This window comes from Myxine glutinosa, chromosome 12, assembly GCF_964187855.1.
Source record: "Myxine glutinosa chromosome 12, kmMyxGlut1.1, whole genome shotgun sequence".
Lineage (NCBI taxonomy): Eukaryota > Metazoa > Chordata > Myxini > Myxiniformes > Myxinidae > Myxine > Myxine glutinosa.
In genome coordinates, this window is record NC_136272.1 from 53,210,013 (window position 1) to 53,233,846 (window position 23,834).

Sequence of the window (23,834 nt, forward strand, 5' to 3'; positions counted from 1 at the left end):
CCAACTCAAAGTGCATCTCCGACCAACTCACTGTGACCACTTCCGTTTGCGCCTTTTATAGCGCCTCCAGCGATTACGCCGCCGGCGTTTTGGACACGCCCATCGGGGTGCTCACCTCGGCCCTGGTTGGTCGCGCGACCCTCGGGCTCCGCCCTGGATGACGACGGGCGGGCGCGCCCCTCCTCCCCTCTGACGAGGTGGAGACACGCCTTTCTTCTCCGACTCAAAGCACATGGTCAATGGCGGTTATTGGAGGGGAGGTGATTGGGAATCGAGGGCTCAGCAGTGACGAGAGGGGATGTAATATGGAAATGGAGGTTTTGGGGATGGGAAGGAAAGGGAGCTTTTGGGGATGGGAAGGAAAGGGGATCTATTCTCTTTCACTGGTGCAATGGAGTATTTCAATTAATGGAAGACACAGCCTTACACTAATACACATAATAAGGATATAACTGTCAAAAAAGATATATCGTGTCCTGCATGTATGTTTTATGGACTAACTACGGGAACGCCCTTTGACCTTTATACAACCACAAACGGAGGGAGGAGGGGTGATATTTTACAACAACCTTTTACAACAACATAACATTTACCACAACAATAAATAAAAAAAAACATTCTCATATCCACAACAATATATATATATATATATATATATATATATATATATATATATATATATATATATATATAAAAGATAGATAAAATATGTTGACATAAATCGAATAGCGTGGATCGGGATGCTGTGCTTGCCTCACTATACATCGCTGCAGAGGCACAAGTTTGTTTGAACTTAGGATAATGACTATATGAGTTGTTGTGTCGTCATGATTTAAGCCAATGATAATGCAAACATTTCTTCTGCTCAAATTTATTTGTAATATCAGTGATGTTACATCTTTATAAGCAATTTAAGTTCAGGATAGTGATAACACTTCACTGTAAACAATACAACAACATGTCGCAGTTCTTGGAAGGTGAGGCAACTGCTTGATAGCGAAACGAATATTGTCAGGGTGGCCAACGCGTCATGATCCTACATACAGTTGACCATATGTGAAGACCGGTTGTTCTAGCCACAAGCACACCCTAGACAAACTCTGCCCCTGACTCTTGTTTATGGTCATGGCAAAGGCAATTCTCACTGGGAACTGACGTCGTTGCCAATGGAATGGGAAAATCCCATCTGTAGGTTGAAGAGTGATGCGAGGGATAAACACACTGCGACCTGCATTGTCACCATTAGCAATAATAGCCTTTAGGAGGCGGCCACAGATAACTTCTTTCACGATTAACCGTGTCCCATTTAATTGCAGAGTCCTGGCTTCGCGTTGAGGTTGCGGAGCAAGATTAACGGCATGCCATCCTTGAGTGAGAGTTGATGAGGTGGCATTCCGGCAATGTTAAGGGAATTGAGATATTCAGTTGGCAAACGTGTGGCATCGTCATCATCATCATCATTTACCGTCTTGTCTGCACTTTGACAAAGTGTTGGTGTTCCAGGAAATGTATCTGACATGACCTCGTTGATGGTATCCACCAATGTGTTATTTGGTGCTAATATTGCACGATCTGCCATCCACTTATGATCTGTGTGGTGTCGGTGAAAGTCAGGAAAGACCCAGTCAATGACTTCACTCATGGATCTACTTGATTGTTTCACGTGAGGTGCTGTCAATTTGCATGCACATTTCCTCTGGTATTTCAATGCATGCCTCATTGTTGTAGGGTAGCTGTCCGTTGCCAAGTTGTAGTAGCCAACGATCAAACTCCCTCGATTTTTTATAATGTCCAATGTCCATTCATAAGCACACGCATATTCTCGGTAAGGTGGAATATCTTGAAATGTTGCCACAACACAGAGAATATTTCAGAGAGGCATTGACAATCTGGGCACGTGATCCATGTTTAATAACAGGAAGCACCTGTCTAAAGTGTCCAGCAGAGAACTATTACTTTTCCCCCAAAAGGTATGTCTTGGTTGGTGATGTCTCGTAATGTACGGTGGTCAAGTGCCTCAAGTAGGTGCCTGTGACTCATTGGAGCCTCGTCCCATACAATAAGGTTTGCTCTACGAATTAGGTCAGCAAGAACACTTTGGTGAGATATCGATATTGATAATGTTGTTGAGTCAGTGACCATGATGGGGGCTTTGAACCTGGAATGAAATGTACGTCCACCCAGCAGAAGTGTAGCCGCAATACCACTTGAGGCAACAGCTAGAGAAACATTCATTTTGTCACTGTGCAGGGTGTGTGCAGCAGCTAGCAGAGTGTTCAGTGTATAGGTTTTACCTGTCCCACCTCTTGCATCCAGGAAGATAGCCAATGGTTCCTTTTTCTGTAAAGCAACTATAACAGTGTCATATACATATACCTCACGTTGAGAGGGTAGAAGTGCATTTGGGCCATGCAAGCGTTGGTTTACAATGTTTCTCAAAGTTTTAAAATCATAAGCAAGTTCAAGTTCCTCCTGAATAATCATTGGCAGTTGTGGTTGTGCAATATTTCCATTGATTGCTTGCACTGTTGCACGCAAATCATTTGTGACATTTGGCAGATGAAACTCAGAAAGTTGTCTGTCGTGGTGTTGAAGGCGATGCTCAACGTCCAGCGATACCATTGCACGCAGGAGTTGATGATCAGCTTGCTTATTGAGGAACCCGAGGAAGAAAGTCATCCCACCAGTGCATATGGTGATGGTCGAAGACCATAACTGGGTCAGCAGGGTTTCAAAAGAGTAGAGTAGGAGGGTCACAAAGAGCTCCCTGATTTGTGGGCACATTTGTATTGCTTCTGCAATCTGCATCTGTCAATGCAAAATGCCATTCTCCATCATTTTGAAGGAGACCAAGCGTCTCACACATGCACTTTGGAAAGTTTCATGGCACTGACCATTAATAGTCCTCTACTTCCTTCTACATTTATTTCCATCACTCTTCTCAACCAGTCACTTTCATCCTTCCTCAACACATGACCAAACCATCTCAACCTGTTTCTCTTCACAGCATCAATCACAGGCTCTATTCCCATCATCTTTCGCAATTCATCATTTGTCTTCCTCTCTCTCAACGATACTCTGCACATCCACCGAACCATTCCCATTTACACCCTTTCCAGCCTTCGTTGCTGCTCTACGTTCATTACCTATGTCTCGCTCCCATAAATCATAACACTTATCACACATGCAGCATACACCTTTCCCTTCAGCTTCAACGACACTACCCTCCTCATCAGCACGCCACTCAGTTCCCGAAACTTCTTCCATGCACATCTCACTCTAGCAACCGTTGCTGAGTCTGATCCACCTTCTACATTCAACATGTCTCCGAGGTAGCAAAATGTTTTCACTCCCCCTTCCTCTTCATTAACGGTATGGACCTCAAACATCCGGGGCCTTCGCTCAAACTTGACTGATCTCTCCATACAGGTTGCTTCTGACAAACCAGACGTGATCTGCTTAACAGAAACTTTCCTACCTCATGGTGTCTCTGATTCCTTGGTATCTATCCCAGGTTATTCGCACCTCCAGGAAGGTTAGACCTGAGCCATGTCCTGGAGGTGGGGTTGCTATCTTTATAAAAAAAACTCTTCCTCACTCGCCCTGCACTGCCCTCTCTCCACCTCACCCCCAGGAATACCTTTGGCTACGGCTTCCCCTTCGCTCCCACCTTTTGTTCATATGTGTGTTGTGCCGTCCACCAAACAGTGATGACTCCATATACATCTCGCTGTCTGATAATATGGACCAACTTCTATCTACCCATCCCAACTCTCTCTTCCTCATATGTGGTGATTTCAATTGTCACCATGCCAGTTGGCTGGGTGTGGGTACCTCTATCACAAGCCATGGCTCCTCAGCAAAGGACTTCTGCGACTCACTGGGACTCACGGTCTGGCACCACCCTCTGCTCACCAAACTCTCCTCCTTTGGTATCCATGGAAATCTCCACGCATGGCTGGCGGACTTCCTCTCTAGTCGTAGTCAACGTGTGGCCCTGAATGGGTTTATCTCATCTCCTCTTCCTGTTCAGGCTGGAGTTCCCCAAGGCAGTGTTCTGGGCCCTGTGCGTTTTCTGGTCTTCATCAATGATCTCTCTGACTCTCTTGGAAAATCCTCTCTATCTCTTTGCTGATGACTCTACTCTCTGCCACTCCATACCTATTCCTTCAGATAGGCAGGCAGCAGCCTCCTCACTCTCTGCAGACCTCGACAAAATCACAGACTGGGCAAACAAGTGGAACATTTCAATCCTGAAAAATCTCACACTATCACTATGTCTCTTCGAAAAGACCGTCCGGACAACCCTCCCATGTACTTTGTCAACAAACTTCTCCACGACGTTATGTCACTCAAGCTTTTGGGTCTCACTATCTGCCATGATCTTTCCTGGGAAAACCACATTTCAAATCTGGCCTCCAAAGCCAGCCGCCGACTGGGCATCCTCCGTCGTGCGAAGTCCTTCCTTGGCACACCTGAGCTCCTCACCACATACAAGGCTTTCATCTGCAGCTCAATGGAATACTACACTCCCCTCTGGGCTGGTGCTCCTGCCTCACACCTAGCTCGTCTTCACGCGGTTGAAACCAAAGCGTTCAGAATCATTGGAATCTCCCGCGATGAAGCTAACTCCAAGGGCCATTCACTCACTCACCGCCGGCAGGTTGGTGGTCTTTCCGTCTTCTACCGACTCCTCTCCGGCCTTGCCCTCCCAGCTGTCTCTGGGCTCTGTCCCCCAAATATTCCTGCAGGTCGCACAAGATCTGCCTGCAACCCTCTTATGGTTAAACTGCCAAAATCAAGACTCTGCTCACCTTCACTCCTTCATTCCTCTTTTCTCCTGCCTCTGGAACAAACTCCCTCACTCTCTTCAATCCCACTCCTCCCTCCAGGTCTTTAAAACAGCTGTTCACCACCATCTCTTATCTTCCCCCATCCAAAACCTTGATCTTTTCTACCCCTGCTAATTTCACCCCAAATCCACTTTTTTGAAATACCAACTTCTGTGCTGGAAGTCCTTGGTGTACTTGTGTTTTATACTTCTCCCACCCCCCCCCCCCCCCTTCCCACGCCTCCTCCCCCCAAGCCCTCTCCCTCCCACACATCTCCCGATGTCCCTGCTCTCAAATGTTGTGTTTGTGTGCTTCCCCTTCTCTCCCCATCTTGTCTACTGCTCCCTCTTTTTATATATTTTGTTTGTTAGATTTGTTTGTGAAATAAATGTTAGCTCTTTCACAAGCCTCGATTCTGTAAACAAAAAAACAAACCCCCACCCCCCCAAAAAAAAACCCTCCTTTACGTTCTGAGCCAGCACCTCCATCACAGCTACAAATAGTAGTGACCTTAGTACCGACCCCTGATGCGCTCCCACCTTCACCTCAAACTCACCACTGTTCCCATCCTTCATCCTTACAGCTGTACGCGCTCTTTTGTACATTGCCATCACTACTCTGATCAACCATTCCTCCACTCCTAACTTCCTCAATGCCCGTGTCAATACTTCGTGTGGAACCCTATCGAATGCTTCCTCCAGATCAACAAACCCAAGAAACAGCTTCTTCCTCTTCTCCATGTACTTCTCCTGCAACTGCCTCACAATAAAAAGCGCGTCTGTCGTTCCTCTTCCTGGCATAAATCCAAAACTGCATTTCGTCGATCTGCACTTTCTTCCTTATCCTCCTCTCCAACACCCTTTCCAATACCTTCATTCCATGCTCCAATAACTTTATCGCTCGGTACGAGCCACACTCCAGAGGGTCACCTTTCCCCTTGTATAGAGGGACGAGGGTACTCAGTTCCCAATCCACTGGAATGCGGCCTTCTTTCACCACCAGATTACAGATCTCTGTCATTCTCTTCACACCCCAACTTCCTGCTGCCTTCAACACATCTCCCACAACTCCCGTCAGCCCTCCTGCTTTTCTACTCTTCATTGCTTTTATCGCTTCCTCAACTTCCTTCTCAGTTATCTTCTCTGCCGGTCCTAAAACTGGGTTACTCTCTATGTTGCCATGCCATTCATTCTCTGCATTCAACAGCATTTCCATACATCTCTTCCGTCTTCCTTTAATTCCATCTGGGTCCACAACGATTTGTCCCAAGCAACTCACCCCCATCACATCACACCTCTCTTTCGCTATCTGCTTTGCAATCCTGAATACCGCTCTCTGACCCTCTTCCGAATCCAAGCGTTCTCCGAACATTTTCCTGCATGCCTCCTGTGCCTTTGCTACCTCTTTCTTTGCAGCCTTCTTGGCTGCCTTATAGCCTTTGCTACCTCTTTCTTTGCAGCCTTCTTGACTGCCTTATAACTTTCATGCTCTGCTTTTTCTGCTCCCGTACCCTTCGCCTTCTGCCACTCCTTGAACTTCTTCCTCTTCTCGTCAATCCTCTTTCCAACTTCATCATCCCACCACCATGTTCCCAAGTGCCTCGGTGGTCCTTTTGTCCATCCACATACCTCACCACCGGCTCCCAACAGACTATCTTTCATTGACATCCAATCACTTTCAAGCTCAACCACATCAGCCTCTACCCTACTCAGCCTCTCTTTTAATGCCTCCCTTACTGGCACCTCTTTCAACCTCCACACCTTCATTCTCGGTTGGTACTTCACCCGCCGAGCTCTCCTCGCACCTTTCACCCTCATGTCGCAGACAACCAAGTGGTGCTGTGAAACAGCCTCCTCCCCCGGGATCACCTTTGTGTCCCGGAGGTGCCCCATATCTCGCCTACGCACCATCAGGTAGTCAACGGTTGTCGTCGATCCACCTGAGTGTTGTGGAAAACCAATCAGGTCCACACAACTTTAGTCCAACTTCTGGTTTAATTCCATTTAGATCATGACATCATCCTGTAATGCAGGAAATGCAATAAGCATAAGATATGGCATCACATGGGACCATTCATAACATTCAATGTAAGCAATGTAAGCAAGCTGAATATTCTATGCTGGCGTACCGTTAGCGAGTCTACCAGATGTAACGTGTCACAGGAGAAGTCTCGGAGCACCGTCCGCAGCAGCGGGTCTTATAGTCGCGCCCCTAGCGGTGTCAACCAGGGTCGGGTGACGAAGGGTGTAACGCCAAGTCGTCGGGCCCTGGTAGACTCGGTGAGGGGAGGGTCGGTAGACTTTCGGCGATGGGAGCGTCGGGAGAGTCCATAGTCTCATAGATGGGTTCGATCGGTTCGTCCGATCTAAATATCTCTAATTCTGGGAGATTTAATCTATCTCTAATTCTGGGGGATTTAATCGATCTCTAATTCTGGGGTATTTAATCTACCTCTAATTATGTGGGATTTAATCTTTCTCTAATTCTGGGGGATTTAATCTATCTGCAATTCTGGGGGATTTAATCTATCTCTAATTCTGGAGGATTTAATCTATCTCTAATTCTGGGGTAATTAATCTTTCTCTAATTGCAGGGGAATGAATCTATTTCTAATTCTGGGGGATTTAATCTATCTCTAATTCTGAGGGATTTAATCTATCTCTAATTCTGGGGGATTTAATCTATCTCTAATTCTGGGGAATTTAATCTATCTCTAATTCTGGGGGATTTAATCGATCTCTAATTCTGGGGGATTTAATCTTTCTCTAATTATGTGGGATTTAATCTTTCTCTAATTCTGGGGGATTTAATCTATCTCTAATTCTGGGGGATTTAATCTGTCTCTAATTCTGGGGGATTTAATCTATCTGTAATTCTGGGGGATTTAATCTATCTCTAGTTGCGGGGGAATGAATCTATCTCTAATTCTGGGGGATGTAATCTATCTCTAATTGTGGGGGAATTCATCTTTCTCTAATTCTAGGGGATTTAATCTGTCTCTAATTCTGAGGGAATTAATCTATCTCTAATTTTGGGGGAATTAATTCTGGGGGATTTAATCTATCTCTAATTCTGGGGGATTTAATCTGGGGGATTTAATTCTGGAGGATTTAATCTATCTCTAATTTTGGGGGATTTAATCTATCTCTAATTTTGGGGGATTTAATCCATCTCTAATTGTGGGGGAATGAATCTATCTCTAATTCGGGGGCATTTAATCTATGTCTAATTGTGGGGGAATTAATCTTTCACTAATTCTGGGGATTTAATCTGTCTCTAATTCTGGAGGATTTAATATTTCTCTAATTCTGGGGGATTTCGTCTCTCTAATTCTGGGGGATTTCATCTATCTCTACTTCTGGGGAATTTAATCTTTCTCTAATTCTGGGGGGATTGAATCTTTCTCTAATTCTGGGGGCTTTAGTCTTTCTCTAATTCTGGGGGATTTAATCTTTCTTTAATTCTGGGGGATTTAATATATCTATAATTGTGGGGGAATTAATTCTGGGGGATTTAATCTATCTCTAATTCTGGGGGATTTAATCTGGGGGATTTAATTCTGGGGGATTTAATATATCTCTAATTCTGGGAGATTTAATCTATCTCTAATTCTGGGGTAATTAATCTTTCTCTAATTATGTGGGATTTAATCTTTCTCTAATTCTGGGGGATTTAATCTAACTCTAATTCTGGGAGATTTAATCTATGTCTAATTCTGGGGGATTTAATCTGGGGGATTTAATTCTGGGGGATTTAATCTATCTCTAATTCTGGGGGATTTAATCTTTCTCTAATTCTGGGTGATTTAATCTATCTCTCCTTCTGGGGAATTTAATCTTTCTCTAATTCTGGGGGGATTGAATCTTTCTCTAATTCTGGGGGATTTAGTCTTTCTCTAATTCTGGGGTATTTAATCTTTCTTTAATTCTGGGGGATTTAATCTATCTCTAATTGTGGGGGAATTAATTCTGGGGGATTTATTCTGGGGCACTTAATCTATCTCTAATTCTGGGGGATTTAATCTGGGGGATTTAATTCTGGGGGATTTAATCTATCTCTAATTCTGGGAGATTTAATCTATCTCTAATTCTGGGGTAATTAATCTTTCTCTAATTCTGGGGTAATTCATCTTTCTCTAATTATGAGGGATTTAATCTATCTCTAATTCTGGGAGATTTAATCTTTCTCTAATTCTGGGGGATTTAATCTATCTCTAATTCTGGGAGATTTAATCTATCTCTAATTCTGGGGAAATTCATCTTTCTCCAATTATGTGGGATTTAATCTATCTCTAATTCTGGGGTAATTAATCTATCTCTAATTCTGGGGTAATTCATCTTTCTCTAATTATGTGGGATTTAATCTCTCTAATTCTGGGGGATTTAATCTATCTCTAATTCTCGGGGATTTCATCTATCTCTAATTCTGGGGTAATTCATCTTTCTCTAATTATGTGGGATTTAATCTTTCTCTAATTCTGTGGGATTTAATCTATCTCTAATTCTGGGAGATTTAATCTATCTCTAATTCTGGGGGATTTAATCGATCTCTAATTCTGGGGGATTTAATCTATCTCTAATTACAGGGGAATGAATCAATTTCTAATTCTGGGCGATTTAATCTATCTCTAATTCTGGGAGATTAAATCTATCTCTAATTCTGGGGGATTTAATCTATCTCTAATTCTGGGGGATTTAATCTATCTCTAATTCTGGGGTAATTAATCTTTCTCTAATTATGTGGGATTTAATCTTTCTCTAATTCTGGGGGATTTAATCTATCTCTAATTCTGGGGGATTTAATCTATCTCTAATTCTGGGGGATTTAATCTATCTCTAATTCTGGGGGATTTAATCTATCTCTAATTCTGGGGTAATTAATCTTTCTCTAATTATGTGGGATTTAATCTTTCTCTAATTCTGGGGGATTTAATCTATCTCTAATTCTGGGAGATTTAATCTGTCTCTAATTCTGGGGGATTTAATCTATCTGTAATTCTGGGGGATTTAATCTATCTCTAGTTGCGGGGGAATGAATCTATCTCTAATTCTGGGGGATTTAATCTATCTCTAATTGTGGGGGAATTCATCTATCTGTAATTCTAGGGGATTTAATCTATCTCTACTTCTGGGGAATTTAATCTTTCTCTAATTCTGGGGGGATTGAATCTTTCTCTAATTCTGGGGGCTTTAGTCTTTCTCTAATTCTGGGGGATTTAATCTTTCTTTAATTCTGGGGGATTTAATTCTGGGGGATTTAATCTATCTCTAATTCTGGGGGATTTAATCTGGGGGATTTAATTCTGGGGGATTTAATATATCTCTAATTCTGGGAGATTTAATCTATCTCTAATTCTGGGGTAATTAATCTTTCTCTAATTATGTGGGATTTAATCTTTCTCTAATTCTGGGGGATTTAATCTAACTCTAATTCTGGGAGATTTAATCTATGTCTAATTCTGGGGGATTTAATCTGGGGGATTTAATTCTGGGGGATTTAATCTATCTCTAATTCTGGGGGATTTAATCTTTCTCTAATTCTGGGTGATTTAATCTATCTCTCCTTCTGGGGAATTTAATCTTTCTCTAATTCTGGGGGGATTGAATCTTTCTCTAATTCTGGGGGATTTAGTCTTTCTCTAATTCTGGGGTATTTAATCTTTCTTTAATTCTGGGGGATTTAATCTATCTCTAATTGTGGGGGAATTAATTCTGGGGGATTTATTCTGGGGCACTTAATCTATCTCTAATTCTGGGGGATTTAATCTGGGGGATTTAATTCTGGGGGATTTAATCTATCTCTAATTCTGGGAGATTTAATCTATCTCTAATTCTGGGGTAATTAATCTTTCTCTAATTCTGGGGTAATTCATCTTTCTCTAATTATGAGGGATTTAATCTATCTCTAATTCTGGGAGATTTAATCTTTCTCTAATTATGTGGGATTTAATCTATCTCTAATTCTGGGAGATTTAATCTATCTCTAATTCTGGGGAAATTCATCTTTCTCCAATTATGTGGGATTTAATCTATCTCTAATTCTGGGGTAATTAATCTATCTCTAATTCTGGGGTAATTCATCTTTCTCTAATTATGTGGGATTTAATCTCTCTAATTCTGGGGGATTTAATCTATCTCTAATTCTGGGGGATTTCATCTATCTCTAATTCTGGGGTAATTCATCTTTCTCTAATTATGTGGGATTTAATCTTTCTCTAATTCTGGGGGATTTAATCTATCTCTAATTCTGGGAGATTTAATCTATCTCTAATTCTGGGGGATTTAATCGATCTCTAATTCTGGGGGATTTAATCTATCTCTAATTACAGGGGAATGAATCAATTTCTAATTCTGGGGGATTTAATCTATCTCTAATTCTGGGAGATTAAATCTATCTCTAATTCTGGGGGATTTAATCTATCTCTAATTCTGGGGGATTTAATCTATCTCTAATTCTGGGGTAATTAATCTTTCTCTAATTATGTGGGATTTAATCTTTCTCTAATTCTGGGGGATTTAATCTATCTCTAATTCTGGGGGATTTAATCTATCTCTAATTCTGGGGGATTTAATCTATCTCTAATTCTGGGGGATTTAATCTATCTCTAATTCTGGGGGATTTAATCTATCTCTAATTATGGGGGATTTAATCTATCTCTAATTGTGGGGGAATTAATCCATCTCTAATTATGGGGGATTTAATCTATCTCCAATTCTGGGGTACAGTAATTAATCTTTCTCCAATTATGTGGGATTTAATCTATCTCTAATTCTGGGGTAATTAATCTATCTCTAATTCTGGGGTAATTAATCTATCTCTAATTCTGGGGTAATTAATCTATCTCTAATTCTGGGGTAATGAATCTCTCTCTATTTCTGAGCGAATTGATCAATCTGTATTTCTGAGAAAATTAATCGATCTTTAATTCCGAAGGAATTAATCAATCCGTATTTCTGAATGAATTATCTTTTTTTTGTTGGTTTATTGAGACAATGATCACATAAGCCGGAGTTATGCTTCTACGAAGATGCACGTAAGCGTCTCTGCATAGCTATGCAGAGAAGGGGTTTATGGGTAACCGTAGCCCGCATAGGCTCGCCGAGGGGTCGATGCGCACCCCTCCAAAATCTCAACAATGCGTCGCACGTAGCTGTGGTCATGTGCGTCAAACAAACGCTGATTGGTTGAGCAGGGAAGTATATCTGGTAGCATTGAGGGTTGGGCCCAGACCCAAATCCGGAACTAAAACAAAGAACCAAAACATTCAAACAGAATGTTTACACTTTTACTGGAGGTGGAAACGGGTTTCCATTTCTGGGTGCTTCTCCATTTTCTGTACATTCTTTAGTTTTAGTAAATGTGACACTGCCCCGTACTGCACGCGTTAACGTTACATGCAAGTAAGTTGGCAAACACCCATGCGGACGTCTGCGGGCGACACCCGTGCATGTTTGCAGAAGCATAAATCAGCCTTTACACCTAACATACCTTGCCAGAGTGTGTGGGTAATGCATGTAGATCGTTGCTTTTCATTTGGTCTTTATCAACAAGTCCTACAAAGGAATTAAACATGAACGATCAATTAATATTGGAACATTCAATCAGCCTTTTTCCTTTTTTGAGCTCGAGCAAACGTTACAACGAGCTCAAAGTTTTGTTTGAAGACCAGCAGCTCCCTGAATGGTGCAACAAGACAGGTGTGTACAACAGTCACTGGCACAAAGGATGATTCTTATTGTCAGAAGGTCAAGAAAGAGGGACTCCTTAATGTAATAATAATGAATGCAAATTAAAATGTAGCTAGCAAATTGTGAAAGAAACGGATTTAAGTTTGTTTTTACAAAGGACGTTGCCATGAGATAATCACAAACAAGGGAATTTGAATGGAGAAATCACTTGATAACATATTGCTTGTGCTATGTTGCTATGAAAAAAAGGAGGTGTTAGTGCATGAGTGGTGTGTGACGACATGGTGTGTATATTACATCACTTTGCAGGAATATGAAAAAAACAAACTCAAAAAAGGATGTTTTAGTGCATGAGTGGTGTGCGACGACATGGTGTATATATTACATCACCTTGAGAGAATACTAAAAAAAAAACTCAAAAACGAAGTGTTAGTGCATGAATGGTGTGCGACAACATGGTGTATATATTACATCACCTTGCGGGAATACCAAAAAAAAAAATCTCAAAAAAGAAAGTGTTAGTGCATGAGTGGTGTGGTGTGCAGTGACACTGTGTGTGCATTACATCACCTTGCGGAAATACTTTTAAAAAACAAGAGAAAAATGACCACAGTGTGATCACCAGCTGCGACGTGTAGAATCATGAGGATATCCGTTGCAATATGCGCTACCAAATTCGACCAGTCATTAAATTATACGCATGCACCAGCGTCTTTTTGTCTTTCAGTTCTGGTCTTGTCCTTTGTTTTGCGACGCATCATGCTTCATCAACTGATTACATATAATGTATGGACGTGAATGTTATTTCTGTTAATGTTAATCTTAATTCATTAATGTTATTTATTAATGTTAATTCTGGGTGGCAGAGGGATAATTTGAAACGGGCTTGGTCGGTAGGGGAAGTCCGAGTGTATGCGCATGCGCTTTTCAAAAAGGCACCCCAACAACAAGAACAACAACGCGGTCCTCTCATAGAGATGCTCGTCGCAGCTAAAAACTCAAAAAAGGAAGTGTTAGGACAGGAGTGGTGTGCGACGACATGTTGTGTATATTACATCGCCTTGTGGGAATACTTCCGCTCTAGCAGGGAACATGGCCTTAAAATGCATGTTGTTGTTGTTGTGTTGTGGGAATACTTGAAGAAAAAAAATTCTAGAGTGTACATAATCATTAGCTCATAGAAGAGAAGCATCACGACAAACGTCTTTTATAAGTTCCGAAATATATTACAACAAATTATCATGTAGAGCTGTAGGAATTGAACGTGAAAGATTAAAAAGGGTCTCCTTACTCCTGTTCGGTATCATCTCCATCGCTCCATATGGAGGAGCCAGGATTCCTGCCAAGTATTGTCGATATTTCTGCAAACATGATGCAAGAACACAAATGAATGTGGTTTCTTAAGCAGACAAAGTGCTATACGATTCCAATGTAATGATTTGTTTTGAAGTATTCTTTCTTCTACATTATGTAGTCCATATAAATAGGGCTACGGAGTGTGGGATCTGCCTTAAGTGGACCCATAAATGGGAAGGAGTCAGATATTGATGAGCTGGCAGGGCATGACCAAGGTGGGATCAAAGGACAGGAAGTTTGTTTTACAAGTGGAAATACCAACTGGTTTTCTACAAAGCCCTGTGAAAGTTTGGTGTCTCCATCTGCAATTATTGCCATAGACCTGTTGGGTGGCCTGCTTGCCAGTCCTGCCTTTTCCCATTGGGTAGTTTGGACCAAAAAGTGGATGCACGTCTAACCCAGGTTTCCACCAAAAGGTAGATGTACGTTTAACCCAGGTTTATACCAAAAGGTGGATGCACGTTTAACCCAGGATTATACCAAAAGGTGGATGCACGTTTCACCCAGGATTATACCAACAGGTGGATGCACATTTAAACCAGTATTATACCAAAAGGTGGATGCACGTTTAATCCAGGATTATACCAAAAGGTGGATGCACATTTAAACCAGGATTATACCAAAAGGTGGATGCACGTTTAACCCAGGTTTCCACCAAAAGGTAGATGCACGTCTAACCCAGGTTTCCACCAAAAGGTAGATGCACGTCTAACCCAGGTTTCCACCATAAGGTGGATGCACGTTTAAACCCAGGTTTATACCAAAAGGTGGATGCACATTTAACCCAGGTTTCCACCATAAGGTGGATGCACGTTTAAACCCAGGTTTATACCAAAAGGTGGATGCAAATTTAACCCAGGATTATACCAAAAGGTGGATGCACATTTAACCCAGATTTGGACAAAAATGTGGATGCACGTCTAACCCAGGTTTCCACCAAAAGGTGGATGCACGTTTAACCCAGGCTTATACCAAAAGATGGATGCACATTTAACCCAGGTTTCCACCAAAAGGTGGAAGCACATTTACCGCAGGATTATACCAAAAGGTGGATGCACATTTAACCCAGGATTACACCAAAAGGTGGATGCACATTTAACCCAGGATTATACCAAAAGGTGGATGCACATTTAACCCAGGATTATACCAAAAGGTGGATGCACATTTAACCCAGGATTATACCAAAAGGTGGATGCACGTTTAACCCAGGATTATACCAAAAGGTGGATGCACGTTTAACCCAGGATTATACCAAAAGGTGGATGAACATTTAACCCAGGATTATACCAAAAGGTGGATGCACATTTAACCCAGGATTATACCAAAAGGTGGATGCACATTTAACCCAGGTTTCCACCAAAAGGAGGATGCGCATTTAACCCAGGATTATACCATAAGGTGGATGCACATTTAACCCAGGATTATACCAAAAGGTGGATGCACATTTAACCCAGGATTATACCAAAACGTGGATGCACATTTAACCCAGGTTTCCACAAAAAGGAGGATGCGCATTTAACCCAGGATTATACCAAAAGGTGGATGCACGTTTAACCCAGGATTATACCAAAAAGTGGATGCACATTTACCCCCAGGATTATACCAAAAGGTGGATGCACATTTAACCCAGATTTGGACAAAAATGTGGATGCACGTCTAACCCAGGTTTCCACCAAAAGGTGGATGCACGTTTAACCCAGGCTTATACCAAAAGATGGATGCACATTTAACCCAGGTTTCCACCAAAAGGTGGAAGCACATTTACCGCAGGATTATACCAAAAGGTGGATGCACATTTAACCCAGGATTACACCAAAAGGTGGATGCACATTTAACCCAGGATTATACCAAAAGGTGGATGCACATTTAACCCAGGATTATACCAAAAGGTGGATGCACATTTAACCCAGGATTATACCAAAAGGTGGATGCACGTTTAACCCAGGATTATACCAAAAGGTGGATGCACGTTTAACCCAGGATTATACCAAAAGGTGGATGAACATTTAACCCAGGATTATACCAAAAGGTGGATGCACATTTAACCAAGGTTTCCAACAAAAGGAGGATGCGCATTTAACCCAGGATTATACCAAAAGGTGGATGCACATTTAACCCAGGATTACACCAAAAGGTGGATGCACATTTAACCCAGGATTATACCAAAAGGTGGATGCACATTTAACCCAGGATTATACCAAAAGGTGGATGCACATTTAACCCAGGATTATACCAAAAGGTGGATGCACGTTTAACCCAGGATTATACCAAAAGGTGGATGCACGTTTAACCCAGGATTATACCAAAAGGTGGATGAACATTTAACCCAGGATTATACCAAAAGGTGGATGCACATTTAACCCAGGTTTCCACCAAAAGGAGGATGCGCATTTAACCCAGGATTATACCATAAGGTGGATGCACATTTAACCCAGGATTATACCAAAAGGTGGATGCACATTTAACCCAGGATTATACCAAAACGTGGATGCACATTTAACCCAGGTTTCCACAAAAAGGAGGATGCGCATTTAACCCAGGATTATACCAAAAGGTGGATGCACGTTTAACCCAGGATTATACCAAAAAGTGGATGCACATTTACCCCAGGATTATACCAAAAGGTGGATGCACATTTAACCCAGGATTATACCAAAAGGTGGATGCACATTTAACCCAGGATTATACCAAAAGGTGGATGCACATTTAACCCAGGATTATACCAAAAGGTGGATGCACATTTAACCCAGGATTATACCAAAAGGTGGATGCACATTTAACCCAGGATTATACCAAAAGGTGGATGCACGTTTAACCCAGGATTATACCAAAAGGTGGATGCACATTTAACCCAGGATTATACCAAAAGGTGGATGCACATTTAACCCAGGATTATACCAAAATGTGGATGCACATTTACCCCCAGGATTATACCAAAAGGTGGATGCACATTTACCCCAGGATTATACCAATAGGTGGATGCACATTTAACCCAGGATTATACCAAAATGTGGATGCACATTTAACCCAGGTTTGGACCAAAATGTGGATGCACATTTAACCCAGGATTATACCAAAAGATGGATGCACATTTACCCCAGGATTATACCAAAAGGTGGATGCACATTTAACCCAGGATTATACCAAAAGGTGGATGCACATTTAACCCAGGATTATACCAAAAGGTGGATGCACATTTAACCCAGGATTATACCAAAAGGTGGATGCACATTTAACCCAGGATTTTACCAAAAGGTAGATGCACATTTAACCCAGGATTATACCAAAAGGTGGATGAACATTTATCCCAGGATTATACCAAAAGATGGATGCACATTTAACCCAGGATGATACAATAAGGTGGATGCACATTTAACCAAGGTTTCCACCAAAAGGAGGATGCGCATTTAACCCAGGATTATACCAAAAGGAGGATGCACATTTAACCCAGGATTATACCATAAGGTGGATGCACATTTAACCCAGGTTTCCACCAAAAGGAGGATGCGCATTTAACCCAGGATTATACCAAAAGGAGGATGCGCATTTAAACCAGGATTATACCAAAAGGTGGATGCACATTTACCCCAGGATTATACCAAAAGGTGGATGCACATTTAACCCAGGATTATACCAAAATGTGGATGCACATTTAACCCAGGTTTGGACCAAAATGTGGATGCACATTTAACCCAGGATTATACCAAAAGATGGATGCACATTTACCCCAGGATTATACCAAAAGGTGGATGCACATTTAACCCAGGATTATACCAAAAGGTGGATGCACATTTAACCCAGGATTATACCAAAAGGAGGATGCGCATTTAAACCAGGATTATACCAAAAGGTGGATGCACATTTACCCCAGGATTATACCAAAAGGTGGATGCACATTTACCCCAGGATTATACCAATAGGTGGATGCACATTTATCCCAGGATTATACCAAAATGTGGATACACATTTAACCCAGGATTATACCAAAAGATGGATGCACATTTACCCCAGGATTATACCAAAAGGTGGTGCACATTTAACCCAGGATTATACCAAAATGTGGATACACATTTAACCCAGGATTATACCAAAAGATGGATGCACATTTAACCCAGGATTATACCAAAAGATGGATGCACATTTACCCCAGGATTATACCAAAAGGTGGATGCACATTTAACCCAGGATTATACCAAAAGGTGGATGCACGTTTAACCCAGGATTATACCAAAAGGTGGATGCACATTTACCCCAGGATTATACCAAAAGGTGGATGCACATTTAACCCAGGATTATACCAAAAGACCACTCCATATTCTACCAATCCAACTGCTCTCTCCCTCCCACTCCATATTCTACCAATCCCACTGCTCTCTCCCTTCCACTCCATACTTCACTCGACCAATCCCACTGCTCTCTCCCTCCCACTCCATATTCTACCAATCCCACTGCTCTCTCCCTCCCACTCCATATTCTACCAATCCCACTGCTCTCTCCCTCCCACTCCATATTCTACCAATCCCACTGCTCTCTCCCTCCCACTCCATATTCTACCAATCCCACTGCTCTCTCCCTCCCACTCCATATTCTACCAATCCCACTGCTCTCTCCCTCCCACTCCATATTCTACCAATCCCACTGCTCTCTCCCTCCCACTCCATACTTCACTCGACCAATCCCACCGCTCTCTCCCTCCCACTCCATATTCTACCAATCCAACTGCTCTCTCCCTCCCACTCCATATTCTACCAATCCCACTGCTCTCTCCCTTCCACTCCATATTTCACTCGACCAATCCCACTGCTCTCTCCCTCCCACTCCATATTCGACCAATCCCACTGCTCTCTCCCTTCCACTCCATACTTCACTCGACCAATCCCACTGCTCTCTCCCTCCCACTCCATATTCTACCAATCCCACTGCTCTCTCCCTTCCACTCCATACTTTACTCGACCAATCCCACTGCTCTCTCCCTCCCACTCCATATTCGATCAATCCCACTGCTCTCTCCCTTCCACTCCATACGTCACTCGACCAATCCCACTGCTCTCTCCCTCCCACTCCATATTCGACCAATCCCACTGCTCTCTCCATTCCACTCCACACTCGACCAATCCCACTGCTCTCTCCCTCCCGCTCCATATTCGACCAATCCCACTGCTCTCTCCCTCCCGCTCCATATTCGACCAATCCCACTGCTCTCTCCCTCCCACTCCATATTCTACCAATCCCACTGCTCTCTCCCTTCCACTCCATACTTCACTCGACCAATCCCACTGCTCTCTCCCTCCCACTCCATATTCTACCAATCCCACTGCTCTCTCCCTCCCACTCCATATTCTACCAATCCCACTGCTCTCTCCCTCCCACTCCATACGGAGAGACTGAGCTGTCGCCCGCAGACAGGGAGACTGAGCGGGACAGGGAGACTGAGCGGGACAGGGAGACTGAGCGGGACAGGGAGACTGAGCGGGACAGGGAGACTGAGCGGGACAGAGAGACTGAGCGGGACAGGGAGACTGAGCGGGACAGGGAGACTGAGCGGGACAGGGAGACGGAGCGGGACAGGGAGCCGGAGCGGGACAGGGAGACGGAGCGGGACAGGGAGACGGGGCGGCACAGGGAGACGGAGCTTTTTCACGTGTACTTACTTGTACACGGGTACTTACTTTTTCACGTGACTAATTTTGGGAATGCTCCTCACCGTGAATGGAACATCCATCTTTGGGAATGCTCCTCACCTTGAATTGAACATCCATCTTTGGGAATGCTCCTGACGGTGAATGGAACATCCATCTTTGGGAATAAACCAATAAACCAACAAAGCTCGGTCAGGGACTGTCGCCCGCACCTTTGGAGGCAGGATATAGTGCATTATTAATTTATGATATATAATGACGCTCGATTTTGGTGCACTGTTCGTGCCTTCAACCCGTATGACAGCCGCACATGACACTTACAGTTTCAGTGTGCCCGAGGACTACGACTGACGACTGACGTGACGAGTGACGAGTGACTAGCCGAAGGGTGGTTCTTCTTCTTCTTCTTCCTCTTGGGGTCAACTTCCTGGATCTGGAACGGGAAGTGATATTTTTTTCTTTTATTCTTTCCTTTACCCTGTGGATGGTCCATCGATTTTATATATAATTATAAACCGAAGGGTTTTATATATATATATATATATATATATATATATATATATATATATATATAAGTCCTTAAGGGTCAACGAGATTATTTAAATATCCTTCAAAAAAACAACAACATTTCATTTTATGGCCGTTGAATGTGACGTCACGACAAGGAACGGTGGACGATTTCAAATGCATAAATTCGCTTTTCAGTGATTAATTATTGATTAATTGGTTTGGATTCAAAAGGGTGGAGGCCCGGGTGCCCGGGGCGTCCGCCCGGACGTCTTTAGCGTGAGGCTCATTTTCCGCGGCGCAACACCTGCGGGGGCCCAGGGTCGAGGATTCGAACCTTTGCCGTTTACAGCTCTCGAGTACGCATCGTTGATACGTCATCGTGGCCCGCCTTAGCCCGGTGCACCACGACGCCTCCACCGATTGGAGTTCACTTGGAACATGCATTTAACCCCCATGTGATTGATCTAGTTAGGCAGCTTAGCAATAATTTCTGGGGGAACGACTTTACAAAACTACCATTTTTATTTTCGTGCTTATGGACCAAACTTTTACAAATAACACTGCATGTGATAGTCAGGTGGCTTAGCAACAATTTTTAGGCGTAATGTTACAAGCCGGACAAAAGTCCCAAATTTGGTATGGAGCTTCGTTTGGACCTATCAATTGATTTTAGCCGAGGAGCCATCCTGACCGTTTCAGATTTTCCAAGATGTTGGCCAAAATTCAAAATGCCACCAGCAAAACTGAAATATCATATATCTCTGGCTGTAGAAGTCACAGATAGACAAATGAGGTATCAAATCAGGGGTTTTTGAGGTCAGTGAAACTGATTCAGGGAAAGGTACATTTCATATGTCACTTATTTTCGAGATGACGTCCAAAATCCAATATGGCCACCAAGGAAAATCATACTATAATGCAAGGACTTGAAAAGTTTGTTCGCCTAAGGCTCAGGCATCGAAGGATGGATTAACTTGACACTTTGCACACCTATAGATATCGTTTTAGTGGGGCGGCTTAGCCCAAATATTCAAAAGAATTGTGCATTTTGTGATACAAGCACCAAATTTGGCACACTAGTAGACTATCATATTATGAAAAGATCTGGATATTGGGCCATCTCAGATTCAGAGATTTGATTTTTGCAAGATTTGCAGATTTTGCAAGCTGAGATTGCAACGCCAGGGACGGCCGACTCCTTCCTACGAGCTGCCCACGTCACCCGCACAAGAAGAGCTCATCAAATCACTGCAGCGGCACTGCACATCCTGCAACACCGTGCGTATGAACGCCACTGTATGACATATGCTGATGATGCAGAAGACCTGCCTGAGTTCGAAGACTGGTGTCACCAGAGAGGAGAAGACATTCCCAACTTTCAGTACTGGGCAACTGTGCTGGAACTAGAGATGTTGGTACTGGTCTACGTGCGTTCTCTGCGGCAGGCTTCATTCACGACGTACCTTGATGCCCTGACGGAACTGGTCCCATGGTTCCATGCCTTAGACCACACACACTATGCCAGGTGTGTCCCTGTTCACCTGAGGGACACGGTTGCACTCCCAATGAAGCACCCAGATGTAGCCAGAGAATTCAGGGCTGGCAACTTCACTGTACAGAAGACGAAGAAGGTGTTCTCTTCGATCCCAATCGAATCGAAATCTTGCAAAAATCAAATCTCTGAATCTGAGATGGCCCAATATCCAGATCTTTTCATAATATTGTTACAGACGCGGTTGTGGATGTTGGTCTACCGAGCGGTTTGGTATGACCGCGCCTGCACGTTTACCCGATTATACTCGAACGTTGACTAAGTCGCGCTATGCTAAATCAATGATGGAAAAGGACACAACGGCTGGGATTAAAATGACACGACACCAAGGGTTCAGTTCTCAAGACCTCCGGAGGAGGTTATAATATTGCGGAAGGTCAGATTACAGGAATGAGAGGGACAGCATAGAAAGACAGGCACTTAGACACACTCTTATATTAGCCCCGACAGACGACAGATAAACGGGACAAAACTGACTCACACGGGGATTGATGGCAAGGAAAGCGGGTAGTCGATGGCTCAAGGTGCACTCTTGGCTCAAGGACAGAATCGACCCGCTCCGGTCCAGAGATGCGGGAGGCCTCACTCAGCGCTCGAAGGTCGTGACTTGTCTTCTTCAGTCGGGGGCGCATCTCACGTCACGTCCGGTAAGTGGCTGCGTATATCCGGCGGGGAGTGACACGCCCTCGGCTCGTTAGCTCCGCCCCAGATGGAATCGGCCCGTTGCTTCTCATTGGGTGCGTGCGGGGGGGTTACCGGCTCTGCCCTTGACGAGGGGCTGACAGGGAGCCCCTTCGTGGTAACCCCGTCGGAGCGCATGGTCATGGCGGCTAACCGAGCCGGTGTGAGGACGCACACTCCCCCGCGCCGCGCCGCCCCCATCTCCTCTGTTGTTGTAGTTGTAGTTGTTGTTGTAGTTGTTGTTGTTGTTGTTGTAGTTGTTGTTGTTGTTGTTGTTGTAGTTGTTGTAGTTGTTGTTGTTGTTTCATGGGGAAGATGGGAGGAGGTAAGGGGAGGTCCTAAACTCACTACTGGTGCCATACGATCACATTCTGGTGCAACGAAGAGTCAGAATTAATGGAAACGAGTCCTTAACTGACATAGACTAAGAATAACTAGCAAGATGTCCCATAGTTGTCTACGTGAGATGCGGTGAACCTGGGCACGACATTTAATGGGGGAAAAAGGGGAAGGTCGGTTCTACAGAGTGTTATTTACAGGCAATGGGACTAGGGAATGGGGGATTGGGGATAGTTGGGGAGTATTGGGGAAATAGGGGAGTATTTACAAGCGGATATTGAGGCCAAGTCCCATATCCGCAACATTGCACCCTTCTCTACCCTCGGGGCGTCCCGACCCGATAAATTTTTACCTATTTTAGTGTGGCACTCAGATGTAGTTCCCTCTACTATTAACTCTACCCTGAGTGCGACAGTTTTACAGATATTCACAAATGAGTAAATATGTCCCCCTGCGACGTTGCACCCTTCTCCTCACAGAAACACACCCACAGGATAACCGAATCCGGAAAGAATTCGCAAACTAAACATACAGCCGGTAGGGAGCATTATTTACACAAGACTACGCTGATATTTACACTACGATCCAGGACCTGTTTTTGGAGGAACACATGCAGATGTTATGCATAGAGAGAGCACGCATGCCAGCATCGATACACCAACCCACGAGTGCTCTGTGGCCTTATGGCCTTTAATAATGTGCAGAGCACCCCTTCCAAGCATCAAAAGCACCACCCCATAACACAGTCAGCACCATCCGGTGCACCAATAAAGTGTTTATAAATCACCGGTGGTGTCGCAGCCGGCCGATGTTCTGCCGCTGGTCTTGCCTTCGTGTGGTGCACTTGGTGTTCTTGCCTCTTTCAAAAAAATAAAGAAAGGCGCCAACCGCGTCCATTTCTGTATTGTGGCCGTCAGGGGGCCAACTATAAGTGGTTCACCTTGTATGGCATAGGTGCCACGTTGACCCATAGGTCCATCCACGGGTGGTGCTTGGCCGCAAAAGAACTGCGGTCCATTGTGGGTGGCCACCAACATTGCGGTCCATATGGTGTATCGATCCAGGCAGCAAGCAGCGAAAGTGCAGGCCCACAACTGCGTAGCCAGCACCTCTCTCTCCTCTCTCTCTACCCCAAAGCCAGATCCTCAGAGGTGGGAGACAAAAGAAGCAGACAAGTGAGTAAGGTGGTAAGGGCGCAAAAGTGCACGCAATGTAAGGTAATGCACACTGGGGGCAC

The 23,834-nt window shown here is 43.6% G+C and overlaps 2 protein-coding genes across 6 annotated transcripts in view; both read right to left on the reverse strand.

Moving 5' to 3' along the window:
- The window catches only part of LOC137418586 (uncharacterized), a 156,580-nt gene that overhangs the window by 28,913 nt on the left and 103,833 nt on the right, over positions 1–23,834 (reverse strand). For 3 of the 5 annotated variants that reach the window (XR_013621101.1, XR_013621102.1, XR_013621103.1), the window contains 3 exons: positions 19,837–19,948; positions 13,812–13,881; positions 12,321–12,385 (listed from right to left, as the gene is read on the reverse strand). Coding sequence is in view for 1 of the 5 variants with exons in the window: in XM_078766819.1 (XP_078622945.1) it covers positions 19,841–19,948 (108 nt within the window). In the remaining 4 variants the exon portion in view is untranslated. Of the gene's footprint in view, positions 1–12,320; positions 12,386–13,811; positions 13,882–19,669; positions 19,728–19,836; positions 19,949–23,834 lie in introns of those variants that run through there. The other 2 variants (XR_013621104.1, XM_078766819.1) reach the window with 2 other exon arrangements.
- On the reverse strand, positions 1,930–9,212 carry LOC144888393 (uncharacterized). Its single transcript, XM_078766263.1, has 2 exons — positions 6,593–9,212; positions 1,930–2,808 (listed from the first exon to the last, which is right to left on the reverse strand). The coding sequence occupies exons 1-2, from the start codon at positions 6,740–6,742 to the stop codon at positions 1,930–1,932; spliced, it is 1,029 nt and encodes a 342-aa protein (XP_078622389.1). The 5' UTR covers positions 6,743–9,212.